This window comes from Mytilus californianus, unplaced genomic scaffold (genome assembly GCF_021869535.1).
Source record: "Mytilus californianus isolate M0D057914Y unplaced genomic scaffold, xbMytCali1.0.p SCAF_3, whole genome shotgun sequence".
Classification (NCBI taxonomy): domain Eukaryota; kingdom Metazoa; phylum Mollusca; class Bivalvia; order Mytilida; family Mytilidae; genus Mytilus; species Mytilus californianus.
Window position 1 is genome coordinate 71,063,039 of NW_026262679.1, and position 19,275 is coordinate 71,082,313.

Consider the following 19,275-nt stretch of genomic DNA (forward strand, 5'->3'; position numbering starts at 1 on the left):
GCTAAGATTGACCGTCTAAGGCATAGCTGGATATGTATTTTACATGTTCTTGTTCTGAATTGGTTACATGATTCCCTGTAAAATCAACATCTCGGTTTATTTTAATTAGTACAGAAGGGAAAAGGAAGATTGTTGTTGTGCAATCTTGAAGTCCTTTGCATGGCTTTTACAACTTTTATTAACTGCCTGCAAGACTAAGCAACAGTCTCAATGAGAAAATATACATACATATTTTTCTAACAGCTATGTAGGATGAAAAAAAATACAGACATGCTGTTTGTATCCACTTTTATTCACTCATGGCTAATATAGCCTTCTATATACATTTTACAATTATCAAGCTTTCAAATGTCCGACTTCAAAACAAACAAAGCTTGTACCTAGCACTCAAGCATAAGCTTACATAATATCTCCCTTATCAATTGAAACCATTATTTTAGTATCAATCTACCACATAAACACCTTTTAATATGCTGGTAAAATATCTTGCTTTTCATTTAATGCAACAACCTTATCTCTTAACACCTGCTCACATATATGTATATTTTTAAAGAACTATCACAATTTCCACCCTACAAAGAATATTTTCTATACTCATGATCGAGAGGAATGGAATAACAGATAACTATATGTATTAAAGTAATTAAAAACATGAAATACATGAAAAAATATGAAAGAAATGAAATGAAATGAATACTTTACAAAAATCATCAAGAACAAGCTTTTGCAACATGTTGACACTGAGTAAGATGAGGAACAGGATTATATCTAGTTCGTGTACAGCATTCTTGTTTGGAAATAAAAGACCTTATTGATTCCTTTCTTTGTCTATCTGGCTTTACAAAATAAAACAAGAATTATGAAAATCATATAAAGTGAAATGAAATGAGTAAATATCTACTGAACAATAAGTAATGTTTAAATTTCCAAATTTAACAATGATACAATTATCCACTTTGATCAGATAAACACAAATCTGCTTATGGTCCCCAGAAAGACTGTCACACATTCATTATTTTTTTGCCTCTTCTGTCAGTTCATCTTTTTTGTCTTTTTTCTCACCTGCAACTAAAAATTAGATATATTCTAAATGTATTAAACAATTTTAAAATATGATGATATTTTCTACAATTTCATGATTCATTATCACACCCTGGGTATATTAGTGACATTGTGATTGGTGTAATGCTGTCACGTGGTGACCCCCTATTGATCCGTAGATTTCATAGGGGTATCATGACTTCACGTCTACTATTAATGGTGACGTCATCTATTAATGTTATTGTATTTCATTGTTTATTTTTATACAAAACTTGGCAGGAAAAGTACTGTGTGCGATAAATTCAATTAAGGTTCACTACTGGCCCCATATGGATCCATAAAGGGTTGTTAAAATCCATAGGGGATTCGACCTTCCGCCTCATCCCCTACAGATTTAACTAACTCTCTATGGATCCCTAGGGGGTCAGTAGCAAACCATATAACTTATATCATCAACAGTGTATGTCCGCTTTCATTTACTGCATGCATCTTATCATTACTTGTGTGTTTTGTATTAATATTTACTGGAGATCTCAAGGATCCCCTCAAGGCTTCTGAATTATCAAATATGAAAATGATTATCAATTTGTCCAGCTTTTTGCATTTTAGTAAATGTGGATTTTATCATTTAAGGAACACATGAAATATTTGATTACAAGTTTTCAGCAATTTTCACAGTAGAAAGATGAAAACCTTGTACATGTAGTAACAATAACTCACATTATACTCATATTTAAATCCACTTTATCTCATTTTAAAGTAAATGTTCATTGTCTAAATTTCGATTGAAGATACAATATAAGCAGATGTGTACAATTCATACAAGGATAATAATAAATAAATTCTTTTCATTAACAGTCATGTTGTCTAGACTAAACCAAGCTATCTTCAAAACAAAAAAATATGGATAAAAACAAATGTAATCATTCATATTTATATATCTTAAATGTGATAACCTAACTGATTGATTGACATGCTAAGGAGAATTTAAACAAGCAGGCTGAAGTCATAAATGCCTTTTTTGATGATTTATTCCATGAAGCCACATACAAAATGAATGAATTACTTTTTCTTTGCTTTAATTTCAGATATATTAGTCAGTTTGCAATACATGTACAAACAATATTATTCATAAAACTGAATCAATAAAGAGTTGATTTTTTAGCAAACATATATTCCTGAATAATCAGTTGAATTAGCCATTTATTTCAAATCCTTATTTTTCATGGTTGACATTACATGTTTGGTCTTAATTTTTTTCTGCATAGATTTGTACAGAATAAGCAATATATCTCATGAATAGTGTATAGTAAGTTGTGATAAAAGTTTATAAATACAGAAAAACATGACCACCATCAAAATCTTCATGCCTAAACAGTTATCAAATAGAATACACACAACAAGATTTAAGGTGTGAAATACATTAATCCAAGTGAACTGCTATATCTTTGAAATTTTTTTTAAAAATGAATTTTTGTCCTTTATTTTGATGATTGTCACCAAAGGCAACTCCTGACAACCTCTTTATGTCAATGGTGCGAAGATTTTTCCTTCATCCTTGTAAATAGCATAAGATCTAAATCATTTGAAATATTATCTCAATTTCATATATTATCTTCCTGAAATTTAAATTTTTTTTATGTAATAATATGTGTGATTTAATTAAATCATAAATGTATTTCATTTTCTTTTACCATTATGTACAGATGCTGTAATAATCAATTTTAGTAAATCACATTACATACCATCACCATCAGCACCAGTATTCTCACTGTCAGTGCGGCGTCTTTTCCGTGGAGTCATGCGCATTCGTAATTTAGGTGCTGGTAAGGCATCCATACCAAGAACCTTGTGTATTTGTCTAAATGCAATCAGCCTCAATGCATGCTAAGGAAAAAAAATAATCCACATCAGTTTGGAATACTTTATTTCATGGTTAATGACTTATTCCTATCAAAACATCAGGAAATGTATATTTCCAAGGGTATGTAATCCACTGCTTGCCTTTAATTACAAAGGTTCCAACTCTCAGAATCAAACAATTAATAATGAATCCAATAAATTCTCTACACAATTTCACTGGTGCCTAACATGCAAGTGTGTTTTAATATTGAAGAATTCATCATTTTGTAATATTATTTTAATAATGTAATGAACTCTTAAAATAATTATCAAGTTGATAGAATTTTGTACTGCACTATTTCTATAACAAAGTTTTGTTCATTTGTCTATAAAATTGAGAATGGAAATGGGGAATGTGTCAAAGAGACAACAACCCGACCACAGAACAGACAACAGCAGAAGGCCACCAACAGGTCTTCAATGCAGCGAGAAATTCCCGCACCCGGAGGCGTCCTTCAGCTGGCCCCTAAACAAATATATATACTAGTTCAGTGATAATGAACGCCATACTAAACTCCAAATTGTACACAAGAAACTAAAATTAAAAATAATACAAGACTAACAAAGGCTAGAGGCTCCTGACTTGGGACAGGCGCAAAAATGCGGCGGGGTTAAACATGTTTATGAGATCTCAACCCTCCCCCTATACCTCTAGCCAATGTAGAAAAGTAAACGCATAACAATACGCACATTAAAATTCAGTTCAAGAGAAGTCCGAGTCTGATGTCAGAAGATGTAACCAAAGAAAATAAACAAAATGACAATAATACATAAATAACAACAGACTACTAGCAGTTAACTGACATGCCAGCTCCAGACTTCAATTAAACTGATTGAAAGATTATGTCTTCATCATATGAATATCAGGCACAATCCTTCCCGTTAGGGGTTTAGTATCATACCATCATAACATATATGAGAAGAACATAACCCGTGTCATGCCAACAACTGGTTTTTAAATAAATGTGTTTAGTGCCGATGCAAAGACCCTATAAGTGAATCAATATTAACGCCAAAATATGCAATCTTTAATGACCTGACAACAGTATCGTAACTATATCCCTTCCTAATAAGTCTATTTAAAGGTTTTGTTAGTTTCAGAGGTGGATACTGACATTTTTGTGCTTTATAAAGAATATTTCCATAAAAAATTGGATGTGAAATACCTGAACGTATAAGAAGTCTGCATGTTGAGCTATATTTACGAATGATGTCCTTATACCGATGATAAAATTTAGTAAATGTTTTGACTAGTTTGTGATATCGAAAACCCTGGTGTAATAATTTTTCAGTAATACATAAATTTCTCTCGTTAAAATCTAAAACATTGTTACATACACGAGCGAATCGTACAAGTTGAGATATATAAACACCGTAAGATGGTGACAAGGGAACGTCACCATCTAAAAATGGATAATTAACGATAGGAAATGAAAAATCATCTCTTTTATCATATATTTATGTATTAAGCTTTCCGTTAATGATATAGATATCAAGATCGAGGAAAGGGCAGTGGTCATTGTTAGTATTAGCTTTATTTAAAGTAAGTTAAACAGGATAAATTTCTTTAGTATACATACTGAAGTCGTCATTATTGAGAGCCAAAATATAATCCAAATATCTAAAAGTATTATTAAATTTGTGTATCAGATGTTGTTTCGATGGGTCTTTACTGATTTTTGTCATAAATTGTAACTCATAGCAATACAAAATAAAATGCTCCGCAGGGCGCAGCTTGATACGACCGCAGAGGTCGAACCCTGAACAGTTGGGGCAAGTATGGACACAACATTCAAGCTTGATACAGCACTGAATTTGGATTGTAATTAAATATTTGACACAGCATAGGTTTCTGACACAGAATGAAAGTGGTCTAAGAACTTAAAAATTTTCAATTTACCTATTCATACATGTGATGGACTGTGAAAATCAGATCAGGAGATTGGGAAATTTTGGTCAGGAGATTAGGACTCAGATCAGGAGGTTTTTAATCGACATTAATTTTGTTGTAAATGTAACCGTGTGCTGTAAAAATGGTCTTTTAAAGTGTGTTTTCTTCAACTTTCCATCCAATTTATTATGTTTATAGTACCCTTGTACTTATAAAGTTTCTCCATCTTTATATTCTACATGTTCAATCTAACATTGTATTTTTCCAGTATGTTCTTTAAATTTTTTACTTCATATTCTATAAAACAATCATTGCAACCAGAACATTTGTTTAGCTATCTGCAAATAGTTTTTATTTTTTTTTTTCTCTTGCAAATAGTTTTTATTTGCAAACTCAGAAAATCATTTTATCTGTAAAATTAGGGTCATAGTTATTATATAAATTTCAATTTAAGCCTTGAAAGGAAGTCTAGAATCCTCAAATAATTTTCAAATTATCATTTTTTTATTTGTCCTAAGACATTTAAAATCATTTAATAACCATCCTTGTATGATTATTTGTTCAATTTATATTTTATTTATATTCTTTTAAAAATTTTCATTATTAAAAGGAAAGTAACTTAAAACAGGATAAATCAAGGGAAGTAACCCAATAAATACACAGTTTTTGTTACACAACGGCAGTTAGCCTGAGGTAAAAATCGTTGATTACCTGTATGTTTGACACCCAAGCTGACAAGTGAAGCCATATAATTATGCATGTTAATTGATTTACAGGTAAAATATAACTTCAGGTAATGTCAGTTACACCAGATGCCTGAGATGATATGTTGGGCAGAAATTTTTCATTCATGAAAAATTTCATACACGGGATTTTTTCCTCTTCAACGGGAGGTCGGGAGGAGACCCCTGAAAACGGGATTATTGTACTCCCGTCGGGAGGTTCACATGTATGCCTATTCAAACCATATCATTATTATTTGCTTTTATATATAAATCAGAAATAACCAATTTAAAATGGAAAATGTTAAAGAAAAAAAAGGAAAAAAAAATCCCCCCCCCCCCAATTTTTTGAACCCCCTTATGATTCATCACCCCCCAAACTCAATCCCAGCTTTCCCTTTGTGGTATGGTACCTTGCAGTACAATTTCAGAGAGATTCATACACTTGAACACAAGTTATTGTCTGGAAACTAGAAAAATGCTTGTTTTTTGGCCCCTTTTTGGCCCCAAATTCCTAAACGTTTAGGGCAATTACCCCCAAACTCAATTCCAGCTTTCCCTTTGTGATATGGAACCTTGCAGTACAATTTGATAAAGATCCATACACTTACACACAAGTTATTGTCCTGAAACTAGAAAAATGCATGTTTTTTTTGCCCTTTTATGGCCCCTAATTACTAAAATTTTGAGGGAAAACCCCCAAAATCAATCCCAGCCTTCCCTTTGTGATATGGAACCTTGTAGTACAATTTCATAAAGATCCATACACTTACAAACAAGTTATTGTCATGAAACTAGAAAAATGCTTGTTTTTTGCCCCTTTTTGGCCCCTAATTCCTAAAATTTGGAGGAAATTACCCCAAAAATCAATCCCAGTATTCCTTTTGTGATATGGAACCTTGTAGTACAATTTCATAAAGATCCATACACTTACAAACAAGATATTGTCATGGTCGTATAAAAATGCTTGTTTTTTGCCCCTTTTTGGCCCCCAATTCCTAAAATTTGGAGGCAATTACCCCCAAAATCAATCCCAGCATTCCCTTTGTGATATGGAACCTTGTGGTACAATGTCAGAGAGATCCATACACTTACACACAAGTTATGTCTGGAAGTTACAAAAATGCTTATTTTTGGCCCCTTTTGGCCCCTAATTCCTTAACTGTTAGTACCATAACCCCCAAAATCAATCCCCACCTTCCTTTTGTGGTATTGAACCTTATGGTAAAATTTCATTGAGATCCATTTACTTAAACTAAAGTTAGAGTGCGAAAACTAATGTGTATTCGGACGACGACGCCGACGACGACGACGACGCCAACGTCATACCAATATACTACCACAAAAATTTTTTTGCGGTCGTATAAAAAGGTCCGCAATAAGTGGTGCACAGTTAGTCCCCATTGGAATTCCAATAACCTGACGATATACGGAATCTCCAAAGCGAACAAAAATGTTATCTAGTAAAAATTCAAGGGCATATATAGTATCAAAGCATGTCCAATTGACATAGTTTTTTTGTTTATTGCTACTAAAAAATGACCTAAAAGAGTTTGAACATATATATTCACATTCTGACTTTTTAAATGCCCATTTAATTAGGTGTGTGAATTTTTTCTTAATGAGAATGTGAGGCAATGTGGTATATAGGGTAGAAAAATTAAAACTTTGAACAGATTCAAAATCACCAATATATGCATGCAATTTATCAAGTACTTCCAACGAGTTCTTGACACTCCAAAAGTAATTAATTCCACTATTTTCGAATGTCTGGATCTGGACCTTTTCTCACAAAATTGACAGTGATTGGTAAAAACTAATACCTGTGCAGAAGCTGTAATATCTTCTCTCTCCTGATTGGTCAGTGATGTAGCAGCATCCATGGGATCTTTCTCACATGGATCATGTAATCCTGGTCCAGCTAATTCAAAAGATAATCAATAATTTTAAACTGCTACAATATTTTTAACATCTAATTGAAAAGTAGAAAAGATTGATGTGTAACAGTCACTTTTCAACAATATTGTTAACAAGAGTAGTTTGATGATATATGAATACACACAGGAACCCTACTTTGTACTAGACAGTAACACGAGAGAGCTGGAATTTATATTAAGCAACAGTCTGTAGGAAACTATGTAGCTCAAACTAAACATCATTTTGAATCTGAGTGAACCAGTCTTGGTTGTGGAATGTGGACATCACAAAGGCAGTGAATACCAATATTTTATACAAGGAGTTTTATAGTTGCTTTTTTATTTCCTCTATAAGAAATGATAGAGTGTGCTGAAAAATGTGTCAAGTGGCAAACACTTACAACTTTTCTATAATCAACTTGCTTAAAGTCTGCTTCAAAATATCTTTAAATCATTCAGTTAATTTTAACATTTACCTGGAAGGAGTAATCCAGATGCAATACATTCAAAAACTCTTCTTAAAGCATCACCAGGGCTCATGGTGGGTCCTCCACTTGCTACACACTTCTCTACCAATAATTCCATTGCCTGTAAACAATTTTTAACAATTAATATCAATCATCTCTAATACAAAGATGATAAACATTTTTGAGGTATCAATAATTGATACCTTTTTAGTTCATATTAGGTTTAATAAATTTCTTTCATTCTATAGACAATCCTAATCTTTGAATCTTAAAATTACACAACTTAACAAAGAACAAACTTTTTTAAGAACAATTCAGAACAATATCTTATCAGGAATACTCCTTACATATTATTTTATACAGCAACTGTGCTATTTGCAGAGTCCAAATGCATTCTTGTCTGCGACATTGAGATTGTGTTTTCGTTGAATTTTATCTAAGATGTTGTGAAAGAATTATCTCCAAAAAGGTATCATTTTTCAAAATTTTAAGCAAAATAGCTATTTATACATTGACGTTCAATACACCTTTTTGGAAAGCACTAGCTGCACTCTTTGGTCAAAACAAGATGCAGAAAGTGAGATACAAATCATTATCAAATGTTATTAGGGCTGTTCCAAAATTTATTGTGTGGGTGGGATGGGAGGCACTCAAATTAACTAAATATGGGTGGTTGCATTTCCTTGGTTGTGGCCTCCCATGCGTTTAATTCTAGAACACTAATAAGAGTATACAATTTTAACTTGTTTTTACTTAAGTTTTAAATAATTTTGTTTATCAATTTGGTTAGTCCATCTTTTTTCCTTAAAAGTTGATGCTTTAACTCTGGGTCAGAATTTTCAGTGCCATTATTGATTATGAACTCCATATAATCTTACTCTGTTATTTTAAATCACTTATATATTAGACAAGTGCTGCATATTTGGCAAAATTCTATCATTTGTTTCAAAGAGAGGCAATCTTTCATAGCATGCCAAAGGAAAAGACTATATTTGGTTTCTATAGTGCATATATTCACAATACATACCCATTCGTTGAGAGGTGTCCATGTTGGTACTCTCTGACAAAGGTCACGCAAGATACGAATCACCACTACACAGGATTGCAGTCCATTTGCTCTAGCCTATACAAATGATACAAAACAAATATGCTTTACACAAGTTTCTGCACTAATTAGAAGAAAAATGTGGATGGAGAAAAAATTATTTATTTTTTTTCAAAGAAAAATAAAATAACTTACCTTGTCATAAACACTAATTTTTGTTGGGGAACTTTTCCCCCGAAATGTTTTGATTGTTATTCATATCAAAATAAATTGAATTACTGTTATATCAATTTCATCCACATTTTCCAAATGTATTTTCACACCGACACTCAAATTTCAACCATAAACAGTCATTTATTTTGGAGGTAAAATAAATGTGTTCAAACGAAAATTGAGTGTAAATGGGTTATCATGATATATAAACATAGATTTTTCTATTAAGACCTAGTTTTCAGGGCTTTCAAAAAAAAAGGTCTTGCTTTTCCTATGTAATTCATTTAACAAAATAGACAGCTTCCATTCTTTTAATTATTGGAAGAATGGAGCCACCTTTGGTCATATAATTGAAAGCCCTGTGTGTGCATATCAACTTTCCAGCCTCATGTTGGCACAAATGATCAATCTTTTTACATGGCTGAAACTCTTGCTTAATGTAGGATGTATAAATAATACCATTAAATGGCCTTAATATATAAAGTCAGGTTTAGGGTTATTGCAAAAAAGATGTTACTGTAGTTCTTCACTTTTTCAATGAAAAACCTACATTTTAAACAAAGTAAATGCAATGAATAAAACTTTGAAATGAAAACATAAGCTGGACATTAAAATATGTGAACTACAGTAAACAAAATATTATAAGCTGAGATATTGTTTTTGACTTGATAACCAATTTAATTATGACAATTGCAGAAACCTACTATTTCACTGTTTACATTGATTATATTTTTTACCAATGAATGTCTTATGAAACCATGATTTAATAGAAGTATTGCAGACTTTGCATCAAAATATATCAGCTTTTATTTATGCTATTTTATACACAAGAAAGATTGATCATTGTTTTGTTTTGTTTGCTTTTGTACTTGTTCAGATTCTTGTGGTTTTTCTGTAAGCACCTATAACTACAAAATCGCCATAAAATAAGCTCTACAGTATATTTCTTGAAGTATCTATGAGCCCTGTCATTCTTAATTTTCTCTTCATTCACACAAAAATAGTCTCATGAACATATTTATAGGTGCTTTGGATATCAGGTGGTGACTGCACATTTCTTACATAGCTAAATAACCACAAAAATATGTACAAAAACTTGCACAAGCTTTTAAACATCAAAAGTATATTTCATAAGGCTGCAAAGTAGTAAATTAAAAGTTTCCAACCTGGAACCATTTAGCATGGCGTAGAGCTGCTAGGGCATCAAGGCATTTCTGCCTGTCCAATACATCTGGTGGATCTTTGGTGGTTACAGGTGTGGCTGAAGTTTCTGTTAACACAATAGCAGGTTGTAGGAATGGGTGTTTGACCATGAGCAAAGCAGATTGGCAAGCCTTTTTATGCAGACCCCAAAGGTTGAAATCTTTGCATTCATGATTTTTTATAAGCATGCTTTTATTGTAATTATAAAATGATATTTCAATCATCACATTTCCTTACCAGAACTTTGACATGTAGTAAAAATCACAAACAAAAATTAAACATTGGTTAACTGAGAAATGAATTTTCACAATACAATTTGGCTTTAGAAATAAACAAGAAAAATTGTTACAAATTTCACAGATAATTTTGCTTAAGTAATAAACTGCTAAAATGGTTATTGATCTCCAACATAACAAAACTAATGTATTTTTCCAATTTAACCATGCAACATAATCTCTTGACATTAGAAGAACTGCTGGACACAGAGCATGCAAACATGCGAGTTGAACAAAATCATAGAAAAATACATACAAATTCTTCTATATTTCTCTAAAACTTAATAAGAATTGGCCAAAAAAATGTCTGAATGCAGAAATCTCCCAATGGAGTCCACAACTGCTGCTATGGTCAAAAATCCTTCCGCTGAGAGACTGGATGTTCTCTGACCTGTGCAGTAGATTGTCTAGAAGGCTTCCCAATGTTAGCACAATATAAACAGTTATTAACATAATCAAAATATAAATAATTTGTGTTTCATGTAGTGTCATATTGTTAATAACTTCCATTTATATCATAGTTAAAAGTAGCATGAAATGTTTTTCTGTACCAATCTTGTTTACATATACAATATATATAGAAATATATGGTACAGAATAAAAGTCATACTTGGAAGTTGTCCGACAAGTTTAGTACTTCGCATTGCATAAGAATAAACTCTAGTAATTTTTGGTCACTTCTGGACATTTATAAGACTTGATATTAATATGAAGATATAAATTAGCAAGAAAATATACTGTTCACCATACTATATTTGACAAAATGTCATAAAAAAAGTAGAAAATATATATAATTAATCTTTCTGGAGCAGAAAGACCATCTGTTTAAGCATTATTTCTTTATCTTTTTTTTTTGTTTTCTGTACAGTCATTCCTTGTAAATGAAACTTTACTTTTGTTTTCTGTACAGTCATTTCTTGTAAATGAAACTTTACTTTTAACATCATTTTAAATCAAGTTATTCTGTTTAAACATTACATATTCTGTGAAACATATAAATCGTGAACAGTGTATTTTCCTACTTTCTTATCTTGCTTCAAAACTAAGAAAACAGAGATCAGAAAATCATTACCAAGAACTCATAAAAGGAACTGGAACAAAGTAAGAAATATTTTCAACAAATTTCAAAATTAAACTTTTGTAGGATGTATATAGAAAATAATATGTATGTACAACTAGTTTTACCTGAGTGTATTGGAATTTAACTAAATAAACAGACAGCTTCTACAACTATCAGAAAAGCAACATCAAAGTCCCACTAAAATCTCCATAACCTTAGTACTGTATATGTAAAGTGGAGATATTTGTTGCATAGATAAACAACTTTAAAATTTAGTCCAGAAGTGCCATGATCAACTTTCTCATTAAAATTAATTAAACGTTGAGACTTGTGTAAATACTGACAACTCTCCCTATGAAAAACCAATGTTTATGCGATGTACTAATCTGTGTTTAGATTATTTATACTGACAATACATAAACCCTGTATGGTAAAGCCTTCTAATTTCCAATTGACATGTCTAATGCAATATTTGGTAGAAGATAATTTTAGCAAATGTAGAATGATCATGTCCTCACTACAAACCAAACCACCTCAAATACAAAACGACCTCAGAATCTAGGAACTTTTAAACTGTGAGACTCTTTCCATCAAAGTGAAGTACATCCAGGCCCCTATCCTATAGTTTATATATACTTATGAGCTTGACTGCACTTCATTTTAAAGAGTCCACAATTAGCCTGAAGATGTTCATGACCACTCTACAATTTTCCTTTTGTGCCAAAATTTAAGAAATAAAACTTTTGATAATACTTGTCTTTACCTCCTTCAGGGGTTGCTGTTTCCCTCATGACTGGAGAGGTCAGAGTGATGGTACATGATGCTTTAATTTCTGCATCACTGGTAACAACAATAGCTGCTTCTTCCACACATCGTCTCACTTCAAATTTTTCCTCAGACTGAAAATAGAAAGGCGTGTTGAAGAACTTATTCATTTCAGTAAAAAAACATATAGGTACTTAGTATTTGCCAAACTTAAAACTGCAAAATCTTTCAAATATTTTGACCATTTACCTATAATTAATGGTTGAAAAATAGCATATCTTATTTTTTTGTTGGTAAAAATGAGGGGAAATATCAAGTGTGAAAGTATCAAATAAATATTTACATGAGATATGTAGTTTTTGTAGACAAACACACAGGTAAATACTTGTATGAACTGTATATTTGCAGGGCCTAATCTAGGATTTTGAAGAGGGAGAAGTGACTTCTCCTTCCATGAGAGAGAAGGGAGAAGTGGTCAACTTCTTGGAGAAGTGAGATTCCATTACCGTTTCGGTTGCATCGTGTTTTCAAGCTTATCACTAAGGAAATTGTTTTATATTCAATAAAAGATGTACTTGCAGTTTTTTCATATGTTATTGTACACAATGTATATATAGAAAGTTCTTAATAAAAAGGTTTAGACAATATATAGTTGTTATTTATTTATTTATTGATACCATATTGTGTTCTAAATAAAATTTGTTGATTGGGACATGAGGGAGTAGCCTAGTAATATTATCATGATTATGATGCATTAAATTCATGTGCATCTGCCTCAATTTATTTTTAAAACTCCAGAAAAATATGATGAATTTCACATGACTGGGAATTTAATTTATATCACCACTTGTCATTGTTTTGTAAAACATTATATTGAATGTCCAAGACATTTATGTTAGTTGTAGTAATTGAGATTATCGTTAAAGATTGTAAGTCTATAAATGAAAATATCTTTCAATCTCAAGTTAATTATCCGATAAAGAGCTAATTTCTATCATTTTTTTAAAATATCATCCATATCAACGAAGTGGTCATGAAGAAAAATCCACTGCTGATCACAAATTATCTGGTCGAGTGTCGTACGTTTGCAATCACATTATCCATCAGCTGTCTTTCTACCTTTTATATTTCAATTTTTATTCAATGAATATAATAAATCTACCGTTAATTCCCACCCTTTACCTACCGAATAGTAAAATTGATCGACTCGTGTAGGTAATAAAAATAAAACAAATCAGCTGAGTGATTACGCATCATCCTCAGATGAAAATCATCGTAAAACGATAACTTAAACAGATGGTCAGTTTTCCGTTTGAACAGTTTTGAAAGTTATATCCGATGATGTTCAAAGTCGCCGTTGTATTTATTTAATTTGATCGTTTACAGTATTAGTCCTGGGTAGTTTCGAAAATCTCGATTTTCCTTGTCAGCCGCCATTTTTTTTAACCTGTGAGACTTGTCAATTACAAGTTGTCTCCCTTTTACCGATTTTGATAGCGATTTGACTTCGCTATGAAGTCAGTCGGCCGGCGAGATTTAGCGATTTTCAAAATTCTTTGGCGACTTAAATCGTCATTTCGCCGGCAAGATTATGGCCTGTATTTGCAGTTAGTTGAAAATCATTCAAATTCTATGTATTTTTTACAAAACCTGTAGACACATGTAGCTTATTTATGTTAATCTAATTGTATTCATTGACAAAATGGATCCTAAAGTACTAGTTTATAGTTTGTATTACATCAACTTTAAAAATACACAAATATCTTAATCTAAATATAACATTCAATGCAATCTCTCACTTGAAACTGAGGAGACAAAATACATTGCCAGTTAAAGATGTCTGTTCTTTCATTTCCTTTCTGTGACGTATTGTTTAAAGTATTATTGCATTGAATTAATCATGGGTGACAAAGAGGCAGCAATACCAATTACAAAGATTTTGGTTTGACCCAGTCCAGGATCAAACCCACGACCTCCTGTAAACGTAAGACTATCAAACCAGTACACCAGTTTATACACATCAATTTATACAGTAAATTAGCTGCTATACGATTCTAAGATTGATACCTTCATTTCAGTTAGACATGCAGCAATTTGTTTTGGTAAATTATCTGCAACTCTTTCCAGTAATGTTCTGGTAGGTTTCTCAGCACATAAGACTACTAAGTTAACATTGAGATCCCCATGTAACAACAGTCCTTTAGCAAGGACACCAACTCTCATTACTCCCTTCAGTGTTCTGGGTGGCTGATTGTCTTCTTTCTTCTCTCTGTAATAAAGTATTATTTCTTTATGCATACATTCAAAGCAATCTCAGATGTGAAAATGTCTAAGATCAACGATTAAAGGCATCAAATATAGGAAATTTGTTATTTCTAATTTTTCGAATTTCTTATTTATACTCATAGTTTTTCAGGTTTTTTTTCCTTTTTGGAAAGGGAGAATTTCTTTATGTACTGCAACAACACTCATCTGTCTCATTAACATTTATGTGAGATCATACAGGTGTCTGGAAATATTTTCATAGTGAATTTGCAGAATAAATTTCTCAAATGGGATATCATTTCAAAGGAGTCTTACTTGAGTAACAAATCTTTTCACATGGAAATTTCATGCAGTGTGATAAAAAATAAATGTGATTGCAAAACACTAACCCTTCCTTAGCATCCTTAGCAGCTTCTTTATTTTCGACTTCCATCTTCACTTCTACTTTCTTTGGCAAGCTGAAAAGGAATATTTATTGCATGAAGAAAAAGGATATTCATATTTTATTTCCCATCTTGGATTTTTGGCAGTAAAATGAATTCCCAAACTAAAGTCAATGATAACATTTAATAAAATGCTCCGCTGGGGCGCTGCTTGATACGACCGCAGAGGTCGAACCCTGAACAGTTGGGGCAAGTATGGACACAACATTCAAGCTTGATACAGCACTGAATTTGGATTGTAATTAAATATTTGACACAGCATAGGTTTCTCACACAGAATGAAAGTGGTCTAAGAACTTAAAAATTTTTAATTTACCTATTCAAACCATATCATTATTATTTGCTTTTATATCTAAATCAGAAATAACCAATTTAAAATGGAAAATTTTAAAGAAAAAAAATGAAAAAAAAATCCCCCCCAATTTTTTGAACCACCTTATGATTCATCACCCCCAAACTCAATCCCAGCTTTCCCTTTGTGGTATGGTACCTTGCAGTACAATTTCAGAGAGATCCATACACTTGAACACAAGTTATTGTCTGGAAACTAGAAAAATGCTTGTTTTTGGTCCCTTTTTGGCCCCAAATTCCTAAATGTTTAGGGCAATTACCCCCAAACTCAAACCCAGCTTTCCCTTTGTGATATGGAACCTTGCAGTACAATTTCATAAAGATCCATATACTTACACACAAGTTATTGTCCTGAAACTAGAAAAATGCTTGTTTTTTTGCCCTTTTATGGCCCCTAATTACTAAAATTTTGAGGGAATTACCCCCAAAATCAATCCCAGCCTTCTCTTTGTGGTATGGTACCTTGCAGTACAATTTCAGAGAGATCCATACATTTGAACACAAGTTATTGTCTGGAAACTAGAAAAATGCTTATTTTTGGCCCCTTATTCCTAAACTTTTTGGGCAATTACCCCCAAACTCAATTCCAGCTTTCCCTTTGTGATATGGAACCTTGTTGTACAACTTCATAAAGATCCATACACTTACACACAAGTTATTGTCATGAAACTAGAAAAATGCTTGTTTTTTGCCCCTTTGTGGCCCCTAATTCCTAAAATTTGGAGGCAATTACCCCCAAAATCAATCCCAGCATTCACTTTGTGATATGGAACCTTGTGGTACAATGTCAGAGAGATCCATACACTTACACACAAGTTATGTCTGGAAGTTACAAAAATGCTTATTTTTGGCCCCTAATTCCTTAACTGTTGGTACCAGAACCCCCAAAATCAATCCCCACCTTCCTTTTGTGGTATTGAACCTTATGGTAAAATTTCATTGCAATCCATTCACTTAAACTAAAGTTAGAGTGCGAAAACTAATGTGTCTTCGGACGACGACGCCGACGCCAACGTCATACCAATATACCACCACAAAATTTTTTTTGCGGTCGTATAAAAATAGTATGGCTCACTCATTAAACCAGCATCTTCATGGTAAAGAATGTGACAAGTGTATCCCATATTTCTCTTTTCAATGTCCTCATAGATCAACCTTCAATCAATCTTTTCCTTGCTCTACTAAGTTCTTCTTTACTCATCAAGTAACCAGATTTCCACTTGTCACAACTGAGAATTTAATTAGTAACCTCATACTTTTATCATCAAATGCTGGGAATCACAAAGAATTTACTTATATAATTAAATCTGTATATGGAGTTATACATGTTCGATTTAAAGGAACTATATTTTGAGACCATTTACAGCTCTTTTCCTAATGCTAGCAAGGCAAACGTTTGTTTGGCTTGCTTGCTTTGTTTGTATCAATGTTTGCTCAAGCATTGTAATTAAGATTGACATCTGAAAACAACATAAAAAGGAGGATTTAAACTTGTATACATTATATTTAAATTTGATTGGATATTATCAAATAATCAAATTTACCTTTACACAGATTTAACTCTGCCTACTTGTATTGTTTGCAGATGTCAATCTGAATTACAATGCTTGAGCAAACATTGATACAAACAAAGCAAGCAAGCCAAACAAACCTTTGTCTAGCTAGCATTATGAAAAGAGCTGTAAAAAAATTATCTACAATCTGGCCTTTAAAAATTTGGTCAGAACTTAAGGTTTGACAATGTATTATGACAGCGACATCTTCTATGTTATATATAAAACTCTAATTTGTCTTTTTATTCTTGTTGCAACAGAGCCAATATGTGCTGAGACGTGGTATGTAACCACCCAACAACCAATCCAGTTATTTCAGAAATTAAACAATGCAGAAATAACATAACTGCTTTATAGCACTTTCATGAGACGAACAAAATCCTGCCTGCTTGCAAGTATTTATTGTAAAATGAAGAGTACACAGGAAAGAAACTAAGTATAAGGAAATAGGACTAGTCTGTAATAGGAGATAAACAATTCATCATGAAAAGAACATAAAGTCTAGGAAAGACCAACATGCATATTCCTACCCACTCACAAACTATTATATTCCAATACATTTACATGCATCAGCATCTCAATTAGTACAGATATGCTATCTTTGCTTGTTACAAGATCCTGGCAATATAAGTTACACTTATTTACAGAACAAATATAATAATAATAATAATAATAATAATAATAATTGTTTAAGAGGGTTACACAGTTAGCTATAAAACTAATCTTCCCTGAGGCCCTCATGAAATACAATGAAATAAAACAAACAATTACAAAATATTAAACAAACACACATATATGAAAAAATGAAATAAAAAATTGTTATGAAATGTACAATTTTCAAAACAGGTCAAAATTACAAATTCATATAGTATTGGCATCATTCAAATTACCTCAACAATATCTTAAGTTTGAGTAAGTGTGTGAAAATTATTATACATATAAAATAACACAGCTTCTTAATGTTCCAACAAGTAATTTTTTAAATCCTTTTTGAATGAGCTTGTACTTGAGGTTGATTTTTTCAGGGATGTTGGTAAGTTATTCCATAAAATAGATCCTGAATATATAAAAGATTTCTTATACAGCTCTGTTTTGGCTTTTGGAACTTGTAGTAAATTTTTGCAATACACATTCCTCAAACAATATTGGTTTATTTCCGGCATTTCTTTAAATTTTTCAGTGAGATATACAGGGGCTTCGTTCTTAAGGCATTTCTGCATCAAAACAGATTTGTGGTATGAGATAGACCCAGATGAACTTGAACTCACAAACCCTTCCCCCAAATAGATGCATAAACACTACACAGTAAGGTGATGTAAGTTTGGATGAACATTTATTAGATCTCTGACTAAATAAGGGAATATATAATCTAAATTCCCTTTGATGTAATCATAAGAAGCATAAAGGCCAATACCAGGATTTATACTACACTTTAATGTAAAACAAATATAGCTGAAATCAATTCTGTTTTCTTGATATGCAGACTGCACTTTCTGAAACATGACAACAACAACCCTCAATTGGACTCATTTTAGTACTTTACTTAAAGACAGGAAAACCAACACAGGATACATAGCCATACTATATAAAGAAGGAATTATAAGTTTGGCTGATTTCATTTCAGTACTGTAGCAACATTAGATTGCAGATATAAAGAGAATCTTAATTTGATTCCTACTTAAATCTCATGATGGAAACAAAATGCAGAAACCAAATACAGCAAGAGGACTAAAGAGAAGAAAAGTTTGAAATCTATTAAATAGTTTATACTAGATCTTGAATACAGATATCTTATAGATGAACATATCACATGCAAGGAATATAAAAATAAATAAACTACCAACCTTTCTGCTAAGAAATCAGACACCAATTTTAGTGCTTTTTCACAAAGCGATACTATATTCTGTACTGCTTGAAGCTGAAAAACGGTTATTCAAGTATTTCAAAATCTTATCAAATCTTTTAATAAATTTGAAGAGAGCACAGATTAGTGTAATATTTCAAATATAATTGTACATATAAAACTATATATAAATTCTTTTTATCATTCTTAGTATTTTTTTTAATGTTTTATTTTGTATCCTGTTCTTTAAAGTGATACCAGTGACTGCATTATTCATGGTATAATTTCATATGCCTTTTCTAGAAATTTTCTAAACAAAT

General features: G+C 31.9%; 1 protein-coding gene across 1 annotated transcript in view; it reads right to left on the reverse strand.

The window, feature by feature from the left end:
* Positions 1–271: 271 nt before the first annotated feature.
* The window catches only part of LOC127734994 (zinc finger RNA-binding protein-like), a 47,030-nt gene continuing 28,026 nt past the window's right edge, over positions 272–19,275 (reverse strand). The window contains exons 15-24 of the mRNA XM_052245053.1: positions 18,957–19,030; positions 15,155–15,223; positions 14,568–14,769; positions 12,499–12,634; positions 10,364–10,467; positions 8,967–9,062; positions 7,949–8,060; positions 7,380–7,477; positions 2,787–2,928; positions 272–1,068 (exon numbers count right to left, since the gene is read on the reverse strand). Of these exons, the coding sequence (XP_052101013.1) occupies positions 1,013–1,068; positions 2,787–2,928; positions 7,380–7,477; positions 7,949–8,060; positions 8,967–9,062; positions 10,364–10,467; positions 12,499–12,634; positions 14,568–14,769; positions 15,155–15,223; positions 18,957–19,030 (1,089 nt within the window). The 3' untranslated portion in view covers positions 272–1,012. The remainder of the gene's footprint in view (positions 1,069–2,786; positions 2,929–7,379; positions 7,478–7,948; positions 8,061–8,966; positions 9,063–10,363; positions 10,468–12,498; positions 12,635–14,567; positions 14,770–15,154; positions 15,224–18,956; positions 19,031–19,275) is intronic.